This window comes from Aotus nancymaae, unplaced genomic scaffold, assembly GCF_030222135.1.
Source record: "Aotus nancymaae isolate 86718 unplaced genomic scaffold, 86718_ANA_hifiasm-v0.15.2.pri h1tg000046l, whole genome shotgun sequence".
NCBI classification, from domain to species: domain Eukaryota; kingdom Metazoa; phylum Chordata; class Mammalia; order Primates; family Aotidae; genus Aotus; species Aotus nancymaae.
In genome coordinates this window covers 1933312-1948643 of record NW_026988460.1, presented here as the reverse complement: position 1 = coordinate 1948643, position 15332 = coordinate 1933312, and the positions used below count along the sequence as shown (strand labels likewise).

The 15332-nt window shown below is 39.3% G+C and overlaps 1 protein-coding gene across 1 annotated transcript in view; it reads right to left on the bottom strand.

Moving 5' to 3' along the window:
• Nucleotides 1-404, bottom strand: part of TAFA1 (TAFA chemokine like family member 1) — a 667684-nt gene extending 667280 nt beyond the window's left edge. Inside the window, exon 1 of the mRNA XM_012473823.2 lies at nucleotides 383-404. Coding sequence (XP_012329246.1) covers nucleotides 383-388 — 6 coding nt within the window. The 5' untranslated portion in view covers nucleotides 389-404. The remainder of the gene's footprint in view (nucleotides 1-382) is intronic.
• Nucleotides 405-15332: the final 14928 nt, after the last annotated feature.

The window sequence follows — 15332 nt, the reverse complement described above, 5'->3', positions numbered from 1 at the left end:
AAATTTAAAAAGTAGATTCCTGGGTCTCATCTACTGAATCAGAATCAGGGATCTCTTGTTTTTACAAGTCTCCCTCACTGCAAAAGTGATTCTGAGGTACATGAACGTTTGAGAGGCCCGTCATGGAGGTTATGAGACCTGCCCATCTCTCAGTGGCATACCTTTGCTGCCCAGCAGTGTATGAAATAGACAGGTGCATGACAAAGGACTCAGTGCCTTCCACTAGAGTGCCAAATACACTGGAAGTTTGAGTGGTTTTTCCAAGGTAACAAGTTACCGTAGTAACAGGCAGAACCAGGATTTCAATGCGTATCTCTGATTGTAAAGGTCCGCTCTCACCCACCCAACCAGCAGGAACACGAATCTACTCAGGGACGCTTACCTGCATCTGACGATAGAGGACAACAAAGTCTTCCAAAATTGCCTCTTCTCTGAAGAGACTTTGTACTGAACAGTGAACCCGACGTCCCAGTAGAAAGGGTGGGGCCTCCCAAGTGCTCTACTGGAGCCAGCCTTGACGAAAGGTCTCTATCTAATGAGAAGGGCGTCACTTTGGAGCAGCCCACACCTGCAGGCAAAGGGCTCCCATCCCGGAAGAAGCCTGCAACCAGGTGGGGCCTTTTAGTCCAAGGAGTTTACATCTAAGAATTTTCTTTGAGAAACAGGAGTTTTTAATGTTTAGAAGAGGAGGCAATCAACAGCTCAGTCTCTTCAGCCAGTCAGTGTTAAAGAAGAGAACAAAGGTGGAGAGGATTGCTCTGGATGGAAAGACACTTAAGAGATGCAACAATCAAATGTAATAACTAATCCTTGGTTGGATCCTAATTTGAAAAATGTTCTCACTCATAAGTGGGAGTTGAACAATGAGAATACATGGACACAGGGAGGGGAACATCCCACATTGGGTCCTATCAGGGGGTGAGGGGCTAGGGGAGGGATAGCATTTGGAGAAATATGTAATGTAGATGACACGTTGATGGGTGCAGAAAACCACCATGGCATGGTGTACCTATGTAACAAACCTGCACGTTCAGCACATGTATCCTAGAACTTAAAGTATAATAAAAAAAATCTTAAAAAACAAAAACGTCGGTGTTCAGTGTTTTTAAAAAGCTGCATTTTGGATAACTGGGAATTTTTTTAATGAACCGTGTATTCGATATTATGGAATTGTACTTAATTTTGTTAGGTACAATAATTATGTAGGAAAATGTCCTCATTTTATGAGGCACATATTTACAATAGTAGGGTGAAATGTAATGATAGATATGTTTTATTTTTTAATACTTAAGAAAAACAGACACAAAGCAAATACAGCAGAATGTAATCAGGCTGAATATATTTGCCAGCTATATGTTTGTGTTATTATACTATGCTTTCTAATTTTCTGTGGGTTTGAAATGTTCATAATAAAAAAGTAAATTTAAAATAACTGAATGAGACAGTTTGGGCCCAGTAAATCCACTTCTAGAAACTTGTCAACATTCATTTGTTTATTGAAAAAAATGTTCTAAGCAATAAGAAAATATTTAGACAACTATTTGAGTATTGCAGGGCTATATATAATAGGCAGAACTTTTTTTAAAAAAAAAAAAAAGCCTAAATGTCCCAACAATTAGAAGCGGTTAAACAAATTGTCATTCACGTACACAATGAAAGGATGTGCATCTCACAAACACAATGATACAAGTGTCTATTTCCCGAGTCTTATAGGAAGATATTCAAGATAAATTTATTACGTGACAAAAGCAGGTAGATAACAGCATGCATGCTGTTTTTGTAAATGATCCCATTTTGTGAAAAGAATCATATCTGTATTTAACAGTGATTTTACAAGCTAATGTGCATTGAGAACTTATGATTTTCCAGCCCCTGTGCCACATTATAGGATTATTTTTTAATATCATCACAATTTTCCAGACTGGGAAGTTGAGGTACAGAGTGGTTATGTAATTTGCCTGAGAGATCATACAGCTAAAAGAGACAGAGCTGAGATTTCAACCAGGTTTGTGGGATTTTCAATTCCAAAGCCCTTACTCACTGCACTGATCTCCACCCAGGAAGATGACATATCCAACACCAGCACATTACTATGGATTCTGATTGTGTGGTGGGATGATGGGGAATTGTTTTTCTGTTATGTTTCCCTGTAGCTTTTCCATTTTTCTATAAGATGTATTACCTGAAGCTCTTTTCATAAGTTAAGGAACAAATCATAAAAAAAGATGGGAAAAAATGTAACAATGGGCAGAATTTTCTGGATCTGGCCCCAGATATCCATCATCATCTGGCTGTGTAACGCTGTCTGTTTACTCTGCTACTACCCTGGGATACTGTTTCTAGTTACCTGCTCTAAATTTCTCTCCGTGTTTACTTGTGCCTGGCTTACACTGAGAGCCCAATCTGTCTCATTTTGTCGAGCCCTCTTGCCTTGATAAACTTCCCTTGTAATAATATCTTCTACTTTGTTGTAGATTGTATTTTCCAAAGATGGTGATAACAATATCTCCCATCCCACCTGCTGTGAATATATGAATTTGCTACTCCTGTATAAAGATATGGAGTCTATATCCCTTCCCCTTGAACCTGATGGAACTTTGTGACTACCTTTATTGGTAGTATATGGCAGAAGTGATTCTATATTCAGGCTAGATCATAAAAGATAATACAGCTTCCACCTAATTCTTTCTTTTTAGGGATGCTTGCTCTTGGAACTTGGCCACCATGCTGTAAAGAAGTCCAGGCCACATGGAGAAGCCATGTATAAACATTCCAGCCAATAATCCCAGCTGAGGTCCTAACCAAAAGCCATCATCAACCACCAGACACACGAGTAAGACTTTGAGATGACTCTAGCCTAAGCAGTAACAGACTGAAACCACAAGAGAGATTTGATCAAGAAGCACCAAGTTGAGCCTAGTCAACCTCCAAAATCATAAGAGATAATGATATATTGTTATTTTACATCACTAAGTTTAGAGTATTTTGTTACACTGAAATAGATAACTGATACATATTTTGATAATACATTGTAATTTATAAAGCATTTTTACTTTCATTCTCACAACTCCTACAGTCTTGTGAATGTAGCTTAGAAGATTATTTTTACAGAGGAAAAAGCTAGAGCTTTGAGAGTTAGAAATTTGGGATTACAAATATGAGAGACCTGGGCCTAAGTCCTATTTCAGGTACTTAACTATTAATAGCTACATGCTGTTAGACAGTTTACTTAAATTTTGAAAGACTGTTTCTTTATCTATGAAATGGGTATAATAATATTACTCACCTTACAGGGCTGAGCAGTGGGTTGTCTAATGCATGTGAAGTCATTCGCACCACCTCATCTCAATAAAATGTTTCTGATTTGGGTGCCCAATACCTTGGAGGTGTTCTTGACCCGTTTATTTCAGCCCTCACATTAAACCCTCAGCATATTCTAGCGGCTCCAGCTTCAGAACACATGAAGAACCCCACGACTTCTCCCAATCTCCACTGGTCCAAGCCCCTATCATCCCTCCCCTTCATGAGGGCAATTGTCTCCATGGTTTTCCTGCTTTACCCTTGCCTCAATATCAGTCTGTTTTCCCTACAGCTGCAAAGTGATGCTGCAATCATGGAATCGGTTTGTGTCATGCCTATGGCTCCCCATTCAGCATATTCTAGCAGCTCCAGCTGCAGAATACATGAAGAACCACATGCCTCCTCATTCCACTCTGAGCAAAAGTCCCAATAGGAAACAGCCAGGCCTGTGTGCATAATCCTCCCCCATTATCTCTTCCACCTAACCTCCTTCCACCTTTTCCCCTTGCTCACTCCCCTTCTCCCTTGCTGGCCTCTTTACTCCTCAAAAGGACCAGGCCTGTTCCAGTCTCAGGTCCTTTACACTTGTTGTTCCCTGTACCCAGGAGACTTTTTCTCCAGGCACCTGCCAGACTCTTCTTTGGAGATTTTGCTCAAATGGGTGCTCTTACCAAGAGTTTCCAAGACCATCTTATTTAAAATTGTCACCTTTCAGCACCCCAGAATCCCTGTCCTCCTCCCTAATTTACTGTCTCTCTAGTGCTCATCATCATCAGACATTCCATATGCTTCAACTTATTTATCCATCTGTCTCTGCCTATACCCAATGGAGAGTAGCCTTTATGAGGCAAAAATTTCTGCCAGTTTTGTTTGTTACTTAAGTCTGAAAACCTAGAATAGTGCCTGGCATATAGAAGATATTCAATAAATACTTGTTGATCACAAATGAGTCCTTGACAATTGATTTGAAATTTTCTTAAATGATAGCTATTGTCATATTATTAGGCTTAAAACCTAAGTTTTCTGACTTCTACCTGTATATCCACTTAATGGGTTGAATAAGTGGCATCCTCAAAAGATATGTCCAACTCCTAAACCTCAGAACCTGTGAAAGTGACCTTATTTGGTAAAAGGGTCTTTGCAGATGCAGTTAAGGATTTTAAGATGAAATCATCCTGAATTTAGTATAAGCCCTAAATCCAAAGACAGATTTCCTTATAAGAACAAAAAAGGCTTAGAGACACAAGAGGAGATGACCGTGTAAAGAGGGAGGCAGAGATTGGAGTAATGCATCTGCAAGCCAAGAAACACGGACTATCATGCAGCCACCAAAAGCTAGCAGAGGGACATGAACTGATTCCCCCTCAGAGCCTCCAGAAGAAACCACCCCTGCCAACACCTTCATTTTGGACTTCTAGCCTCTACAACTATGAGAGATTGCATTTCTGTTATGAGCCAAGTTTTGTTACTGCAGCTCTCAGAAACTAACACATCTGCTATACCCTGATGTCTCCTTGGACATCAAAATGGTCTCCAACTCAGCCTGGGGATCTGGACTTGAGCTTAGTCTGCCATCAGGCCTCATTATAAACTGTATGTCATTTTCCCATGTGGACAAGCACCTTGTCACAGTTTCTGCTCTAGCCTGGGTACCACTTTGGCCACTTCTCTCATCAGCCTAGTCTGACCTCTGATCTTGATGCTTCCCAGGTTGACCATGGCTCATGGACATGCTGCATGTGGCTGATAAAGTTCCTTGGTCCTGCCTCTGCACCTGTATTTCCAATTACCATCTCTAGACCTAAGTGGGTTGGACAAAATACAGCATTGAGAACCAAAACAATTGCCCTTTTGAGTCCCAGCTAACTGTCTGTGGATCATCCCGGGCGCCATACCAGCTGGTGATCTCACTGCCCCCTGAATCTTCTCGCCAGACTGCATTAATAAACTGCTGAAAGAATCTTGGGTTCCTGTAACTTTTTCCAGCCTAATGTCTACTGTGATGTTTAATTTATGTTGTTAAGAAATAAAAGAAGTGCACTCCTTCCTGCTTAAAATGTTTACATCAGCTGAGATCTGACACTGTTTTTCCTGTATCATGAAGAAAGCATCAGGAGGAAAATTTTCTTTCTGAATCCAGAAAGGTTTAGCAACATCCTCCTCCAAACAGGTTGGAACAACATCATTTCAGATTTCCCAAAACTTCTGGATAGATGAGGACTCCCTCGCACAAACCAGTAACCAAACATCAAAACCTCTTTCTTCTTAACCTGCAAAGAGGAATTGGCAACTAAACAGATAAAGATTTCAAAATATCTTCTGCTTCCTGTTAACTAAGCTATCATGCTCCCAACCTACCCTAATTTGTCAAGACTTCCCTCAATTCAGGCAAGATGAAGCAAGGGACACCTACCTCCTTCCACCTCCTCCACCCACCTCCTTCCTTTACTCATTCGCTGAGAGGGAAGCCTTCACTTTAAAAATAAAAAGGAAAAAAAAAAAAAGAAGAAGAAGAACAGAACTCTCAAGAACTCATCACAGGCAAGTCATTATCTCTGAATAGACGGCTAAGAAAAATAGTTTTCTATCTAGGTTGAAGATTTTTCAACACTAAAAGAAATTCCATTCAATTGGTTCAAGATGTATTGAATATTTATGTACCTGGAATAGTATGTTTATGAAAGTCCTGCTCCCCCTAGCAGATAAGTTCCTCAAGGGTAGGAATTTTTCTCTATGTTCACTAGAGATACTGCTTCTAATAGTCCTGGTGCATAGTAGGTGTTCAATGAATACCTAAAGAATGTTGAATGAACAACATTGAATCCTTAGGGAAGAAAGCAACTGGAGATTCTGATAGAAACTTCAGAAGGGATTCTAAAATTCCAAAGCAACCAGGTCTTCTGGGGATGATCTAGCTTATACCTGAATTTTTATCAATGATAATAATAGCCAGGAATTATTATTGAGTGTCGGGCACTGAGCTGAGCTCTTTAGTTTCATTCCTTACTGAATTATCTTGCTCTCCTTCTTATTCATATGAGGAGACAGGCTATCAAGAAAGATATGTAACTATCTCAGGTCACACAGTTAGTGAATGGTCAAGCCAGGATTCACACCCTCAAAATCCCAGGTTTTTGAGGCCAGTGCCTAAACTCCAGTTCTTTGGTATATTACCACTTTTTGTAGTTAAACTGAGGCCTAACAAGTGGAAGAGGCTACCCTAGTTTCACACCTCAAAAGTAGCATGGAGAACTTAAACTTGGCGTTACTGGATTCCTAACCCGGTGTTTTTGCTACACCACCACATTGCCTCTTATCACTAGTAAAACCAGGAATTTTAAAATTTCAGCTCTTCTCATAAAAACGTTTTCTCATCCTGATACTCTTCCCTTTGGTGCTGGGAAAGAAATCTGGTTGGTATCTTTAAAAAAGAAAATGTTTTAAAAATCAAAAAATTCTTTTGAGAAAAAGCAACATGTTTGATCACCAAAAGAAAAAAGGCTTTTATTCACATAGAAAATGTTAACCTGCTTAAAATATTAATATAGTGTTTATATACTGCCTTTCTTCCAGGAACTGAAAGAGTTTAATATAGCTCATTAATTCTTAGACTATTTCTGTGAGGGAAGAGAACAAGCATCATTATCTATATTTTAATATGAGGAAACTGAAGCATAGAACCAACTGGAGAGTTGGGAAATAGAGCAAATTTGTATTCCAAGCCAAATGTGAAAGACATGATCATTAAGTCAAGCTACAGCTGGAATGTTTGTTGAATGCGGATCATTTCTGTGAAGTATGTTGGTCTTTGTTGAGGTGCCTTGAGAAGCCCATGGCATGATAACTTTAATCAGTCAGCTCTATGATTAATATAACATTTTCTTGACTTGAAGATTTTTAAAACGCGAGTCTCAAATTTGAGAATGTATCCAAATCACCAGGATGGAGAAAACACACATTGCTAAATCCCATCCCCAGAGTTTCTGATTCACTCGCTCTGAGCAGTGACTAAGAGTCTGCATTTCTCACAAGTCCCCAGGCCATACTATCGCTGCTGGTCCATGAACACACTTTGAGAACCACTCATTTACAGTGACTTGCCACTGCAGATGGCCCTGCAGGAGGTCAGCACACAGACTCAGCAATGAAAGTTGAATCCTGGCTCTGCCACGTCCTAGCAAAATGACCATTGATAATTCATATGATTTGTTATTTTGTATTTCAATTTACTTCTTTTGAAAAGCATCAGGCTTATGATAATTTTATACACCATGAAGCAGATAGAAAGTGCTCAGCAATTGTTAGCTTTCTTCTATTTTGCTGTGACTCAGGCTACAGGCTTAACAACCTTCCCTGATGCTACAGAAGCCCTCACTAACAAGGTATCATAAATTAGGAAATATCCCTCCCAAGTAGTTGGACAGTCCCTGGGGAAATTAACATCAGGCAGAAATCTTAATTATGGGAATGATGAAATTTGCATGGCATGATACTTTGATCAACAGGGAATATTATTTTAGAGCAAAAACTCAAAAGTTTTCCTTTAAAAGTCCTATTAGCAAGGGTAGGGACATGAACTTTGATATATTTCCAGAGAGTTAAGTACTATAACAAATTATCAAATTTTAATGATGCTGGTGAGGATGACTATGTTTGCTGGAGGTGTGTTCAGAAATACTTAGTCTGAATTCTAATGAAAGAGGTTTTCCTCCATTCCTAGGTTGCATTTGTTCCCCGCTTGAAAGAAAGGATGCTGTGTATGTGCTAAATGACAATAGTATATTAAAAATTTTACTCAAGTTTTAACAACTCTTCCAGAGAAATAGAGGATTTATTCTTCATATTTAAATCAAATCACCAACAGAATGTAGCAGAAATGATGATGTACCTGTCCTGTGCCTGTCTTGAGAATGTGTAGCATTGTCTGCTTTTGCACTCTGAGGGAGGCCAGCTACCATGTAAGATCTGAATATCCTATCCGCCAGGCTGTGCTAAATCCAACCTAATCGTGTGAACTGAGCCCCCGATCAGGAGCTCTAGTCAATCCCCCAGCCAACAGGCAGGTCTGATTTCCCTGCTATGTGACTAAGGCTGTCTTGGAAGCAGATCCTCCAGCCTTCATCAAGCTGCCTCACCTGATGCAGTTTGGGACCAAATAAATAAAATGGTTATTGTCGTAAGCCACCTAGTCCAGTGTGGCTTCATTCATGAAGCAGCAACACATAACTGGAATAGCTAACTTAAAAAATAGCCCAGTGCTGTTTACCACAGGTACTCTGCATAAAACTGCATCTTGATACAGCCCTAATCAGCCCACAGTGATTTCTTGGTGCTTTGTAAAACATATTGATTCCAAATCAACAATTATGCATATGTTATTTGATACCAGTTATTCATAACAATTTTCTTTTACTGTTCTGTTCACACCTTTTTGATTTTTATATCAAGGAAGGCGGCCAAGGGAAATTTTCTTTCTTCATCTTGACTCTTGACAGTCTCATGATCTTGACCTAATGTATAATTACTTCTCATGTTCATTTCTTTTACCATAAAAGCATCAGAAAAAAAAGCCAACTAGTCAAATGTACAAAGGTGATGACTTAATTGACCAGATGGTTTCATGTGTATTTAACACTGCATGCACAGCAGCGCATTTGGGGGCTGATGGTAAAAAGATACTGACTGCACAGTGACACATTACATCCTCCAGCCTTACACCACCTGTCTTGGCAGAACCACGCATTTCTGTAGGTGATGGGGATCACTATGCACAGTCAAAATATCTAACTTCGGTCACTGCCATTCACTTTTACCACTGGTATTTCCAAACTGAGAGAACACACACGAAATCCAAATGTATAGATGATCAAGTTGCTACTGCATAAATCTTTCATAAGATCTAGTTTTGTTCTATTTTAAACCCTGAATAAAAACTCATACATATCCAGTTGTAACAGCCTGAGACTTCTTTTAAAAGGGTGTTAATTCTCAATGGAACCATTTCTCCAGATTTCACATTTCCTCTAAATCTTTCTTTTCCCTGGAGAATAGCAGGTCGTTACATCAACGGTTTGCTACACTAAGGAGACTAGAATATGTATGAAGGTTGTGTGTTTACTTTTGCAACCGTGGGGCTTTCCAAACTTCTTCAAACAGGTACTTTAACCTCATGAAAGGTTTCATGGGAATTGAATATGGAGAGGCATACACCTACAAGAGAAATGAATTGTACTATTTGCATAGTACATTTGTCTTCTGCTGCCTACAGGGAAGAAGGGAGGTAAGCACTCTGGGAAGAGAATTGTGCTTAGACTGCAGTTAATTCCATGGCTTCCTGGCAAGTTATTGCATGTTGGAAGCTCAATATTTCCATCTATACAAGAGAATAGAAATGCCTCCCCATGAATGAAACAAAATAAATGAAATGTTTGGAAAAGCGTATTGATATGAGCTCTACACAAAGAACTATCATAATGATATTATTGTTACAGTTTTAATCACCTCTAAATATTAAGAATCATTACCATTTCTGGTTATCTGTTTTGCACTCTTGGAAAAATTATCTTTACTGCAGTAGTTGTATGATCTTAGACAAGTTAATTTTTCTTTCCTAAGCCTCTCTTTTTTCCTCACCCAATATGGCAGAGTTGTGAAGATTACATGAAATAAACTTGGAGTGCATCACCACCACTTTAGCACTCTATCCTGGGAGCCACTGCTGATTGAAGACCCTGAGTGCTTCAACCAGGGTTTCTCCACCACAGGAGATTCCCCCAGTTTTATTCTTCTTGCTTCTAGCTCCCAGAATGGGGCAGCTGCTGTCAATACGCTGCCTGCCTCATGTCTTTTCAGCACAGCTCTGAGCTGGCCTGCCATCATCATGCCATCATCTTCCCTCTCTGTCTTTCTACTTTGCCACCTGAAGACTTTTTTTATGTCCCCAAGAGATCCACTAGCCTTTGTGCTGGGAAAAATCTCAACCAATGATGAGTGGAAGGTGGTGAATACATAGCCCTGCCTCTCACTGCAGCACTACTACCATGCTTTCGAGAAGATTTTTGATGATTCTCAGGAAGATCGAGACACACCTGTCTATAGCAGTAACCCACTCATTAACATTCCTTTTAACAGGCTTTGCCCTGTCCCCTCCTTCACCTTCCCTATTCCTTCACTTGAGCTTCCTGGTTGACTTCCCAAACAAATACATGAGCCAAAGACCTTGTTTCAAGGTCTGCTAGTGGGAGATCCTAAGTCACCAAAGTCTGGAATATATGTGCCTGGCTTGCCAAGCCCAGCATCAGCCCTTGTCCTAACTGTACAACAGCCCTTGCCAGGATAAATGAGTGCATTGCATTTTCAGCTTCTATAGTGACAATAATTATATAAGTTCTGTCTCTGTAGTATCTTTATTTTCTATATTCTTCAAATATTGAAATATTTTTAGATACATACAATAAAGAAAATTATAAGTGTCTGCTACTCAAAATTTGTTTTATCCAGAGAAGAAAGCACACCTAGCTTTTTTTCCTCTGCCATGTAATTATGTTGTAAAAATTCAAACATCATCTTTGTCTCTACTGCATGGTTCTCAAAATCTGTTTATGAACCCGAATAGTCCCTGAACTCCCCATGAGACTTCTGGGGCTTTTTGATCTGATGCTACATTCAACCAGCAGACCCTCTATTTGCTAATCCAAAGACTAAGAAGGGAAATTCAGACACTGTCTTTAGCTCTCAACTTGCCCACAATATAATTAAGAAGACCATCATCTGCATACATAATTCTGATTTAAGATGAACTCTAGCTAATACTGCAATGCAAGTACAAAAGGAAGGATACTAGGGGAAGGAAGGATTTGTTTCCAGTCAGGGAATCAGGAAAAGATTGAGCATTTAGCCATTTACAGACTCAGTGCCATCTCTCAGACTAGAGCAACATAGCCAGCAAAAGCATAGCACTAATCTGAAAACGTGCAAAAGGTGCTTTTGGCCCTGTGAGCAAGCTGTAGCTACAAGAGTGCTCCTGTGAGTGACATGGTTTGTTATAGATTTACAGGGAGCTCCTCTAGGGAACTGTGTCTAGCAGTTATCCAAGTACGTACTTAAGTAAGTACAAAGTCAGGGCCAGGTCAAGTAGGGAAGACAGCCACGTACTTGACACAACATTGAGACTCTCGCAGGAGAGAGGATTTGTTCAGGAGATTTGCACTCATGGTCATATCCCACGTATTTTCTTCATGTTTAGGGAGAAGCAGCTTTTTGATTGACAAAGGCAGGGCTGGTCCATGTTGGTGCAGCAATGTTTTCTCTTTTTTAATAGCCACAGCTTACAAGCAAGATACGAGAAGGTGGTTACACATAATGCTTTGGCAACCTTTCTTGATCTTGACTCTGACAGTCTGATGATCCTGAAGCTGGGGACAGGCTCCCCTTCCCTGAAGTATTTGTTGCTGATATGGTTTGTCTGTAGCTCCACTCAAATTGTCTTGAATTATAGCTCCCATAATTCCCATGTGTTATGAGAGGGACCCAGTGGGAGATAATTGAATCAAGGGCGTGGTTTCCCCCATACTGTTCTTGTGGTCGTGAATAAGTCTCATGAGATCTGATGGTTTTATAAAGCGAAACCCCTTTCACTTGGTCCTCATTCTCTCTTGCCTGCCTTTCACCTTCCACCATAATTGTGAGTCCTCCCCAGTCACTTGGAAATGTGAGTTCATTAAATTTCTTTCCTTTATAAATGATCCAGTCTCGGGTATGTCTTTATTAGCAGCATGAAAATGGACTAATACAGTTGCCACAAGGGGGAAATGTAAATACCCAGAGTAAGTCAGGAAGGAAGGAGTGAATTATAAACTACATCCACCACATTAGTGAAGATTAAATGGCTTAAGACAGGTAGAGCACTTGGATAATAACTTCAATATAGATAAATGCATAAATAATATTAACCGCTGTTTTTGAAATGCTAAAATTACTAACTAATCTATTTTTCTAAATAAAATTCTAGAAATTTGGGCAAACAAAAATTGGTGTCTAACCAAAAAAAAATTATGATCTCATATAAACTATCTTACAGATTTTTTTCTTGACCTGTGATTAGGTATTATATATTTTCCAGTAGAATTTTAGTCAATCAATATGTTTTAACTTCTGCACTATGAAAGACACATGAGATATGCTACATGAGATATTAAGTGTAAAAATATAGCTTCTTCTAGGAGCTTGGATGCCAACCCATAACATATATACCATATCAGTGTACAATAACACTCAAGGAATCAATATTCAATAATAAGTGAAATAATAATATTTTATGAATATAAATATGTATATAATCTATTAATAGAATAATAGAAATATGAAACAAGTGTTTCAGTACTACAGTGTTTAAGAGCCTGGTCATGAATACTATGCAACATATGGTTTGAATTCTCGCCCTAGCATTGGCGTCTGAGCGATATTGAAAAACTTGTTAATCCTTCCCTACTTTAGTCTTATGATCCTATATCATTGACCATAGTAAGGGTTAAATTAAATGAGCTGATGCAAATAATTGCTGTCACAGCATCTGGCACATTGTACATACTCGAAAAACATTAACTACCCTTAGAATCACCATTCTCATAATGAGTCAGGTTTATAAATTTTATCTCAGCCTTAAAGGAAGTGTACAAAGCAGAAAGGTAAAGAAAATAGGAAATAGCTGACCGAGTAATCACAAGTCAGACTTGGGAACTCAGTGAACTGCCAAACTGGGACAGGAAAAGACTCCAGGTAATAACAGGTCATATTTATACAACATCGTCTCACTGAATCCTCACCCCTTTTAAATTCAAGAAAGAAGAACAGTACCTAAGGTATTAAAGGTGCCCCATGAGTAACTGTTGAATGGGTGATGATGGAATAAAAATTAAATAGTTAATAAAATGACTTGCTTTTAGTGCAAGCAGGGATGACAGCAGGGATGAGACTGGAAAAGTATTCAGGTATTCTAATTCCTAATCTGTTTTTAATGCTTCCCACCATACTCACTCCCTCCATATAAAGGAATTAAGAGAGAGACGCTTGGTAAAAAGCATCTCTGGAGAATGTTAGATCCTGAAGCTCAGGTGCACCCCTAATAAACAAATCCATTATGTTCTCAGAGTCAGCACAGTGTGTGGGGAAGCACACAGGTCAGGTGAAAGCCTCAGCTTTTCCACTACGGCTCTGTGACCTTGAATAAATTACTTACCTTCTCTGTATCTCATCTCCCTCATCTATAAAAGGGTGTAAAATCCTTATTCTCATCTAGAGTTGTAAAAATTCAATGCAGCAATGCATAGAGGACCTTTCAGGACACTGCTGGTTTTTCTTTGGGTTCTCCCCACTCTATATTTGAATCTGTGCAATTCATAGCTCTGTTCTCCCCTTGTCAGAGACTTTGATGTTTGCTTTTACAGCTCTAAAAGCTAAGCATTCACAAAGAAGGGGTGGCAGAGATTGCTGCTCCACTGGAACTCCTGCAGGGAGGCAATCACCTTCCTCATCACATACAGCATTCAAACTAGAGAAAATGGCTACAATTTCATTTCCATGAGTCTGATGCTCAGTACTGGCCTGAGTATCAATGTCCATATATTAATAATTTGTGGGATTCAGTGCAAAATGAAAATGTGTGACTTCTTATTCCAAACATATTAAGAATTTCAAGCGGGAACAGCAGAGCATTAAACAAAGTGTGGGACCTTTTAACCTCATGGGTTGCACACTCAAAAGCCAGTCCTGCTTATATGTTAAGCACCCTCCTTCCCATATTCCTTTAGGGTAGAGGTATATGCAATGGAGACACCATTGCTCTAACTTATATCACCTATGTAGTCAGCCTTTTACTACTTTTTATCCCAAATGCATGGCCCTAAGTGTTCCTCCTTCCTTTGATCTTTGCATTAAATTTACTTTGCACTCTGAAATCCAACTACCTGGATTCACATTTGGATTCCACCCCTAACTAGCCTGTATGATATGGGCATGGTGCCTAACTTCTCTTTACCTCTATTTAGTAAAAATCCTGAAAATTGAGGACAATAATAATAGCAACCTTATAGACCTGTGGATGAAAGAAGCTAATAATTTAAAGTTTATGAATAGCATCTAATGGAGTGGTTCTCAACCACGGCTGCACATTCAAACCTCCTGGAGAGCTGTTTAAAACTTCCTTATTGCTGGGTCCCCATCCACAACCAATTGAATCAGAGTCTTTATGAGTGAGGCCAGGATATTGGTAGTTTTAAAAAGCTCCCAGGAAATTTCAGTGATCAGGAGAATGGAGGACCACTAATCTTATACATGGCAAGTATTTAACACAGTGTTGGCTAGTTAATACACAGTGTAGCTAAACAAAGAAGTAAAATGTTCTGCATTTCAGTTCTTCCCTTGGATCTACTCTGCATCTGGCTTCTTTCTCCCACTCCCATCTGCTTTTATCCAACATGTACCTGAAAGTAATATAAATCAAATCTGAAGATGTCTTAAGGTGCTCCCACTGAGACGAAGGTGCCTTTGAATACAGTCTCCCCATTAGCCTAGAAATGAGAAGGGGAAGTGTCAACTTCTCCAACAGGGGTCTTTCTTTGATATCAAGGTGGGCTATATTCAAAAAGCTTGACACACTGGGGGCTTTAGGGGACAAGGAGGACTTCAGTCAAGTCACTAGGGATCCTTAAATAATGCAAAGCAGAGAAGCAAGGCAGCGATGAGAATGTTAATTTCTTGAGCTCATATTTCTTTCCCATCAGTGTGGATAATCATCTTTGGAAAATGTCCTTTTGTCATATTTATGATGGTGACACATCCATTATGAATACAGTAGCTCATTTGCAACATGACCTGACAAGTATTGAATGTTCTAGGCTACATTTAATTCCACTATAACTAAAATCATTTGTGTTTCTTAGTAACCAGAATGGATTCAGATTATATAAAGCTTAAAACAGGAAGAACTTTATGGCTTGTCCTTCACAATCAATCTAACAACTAAGATGTGGCCT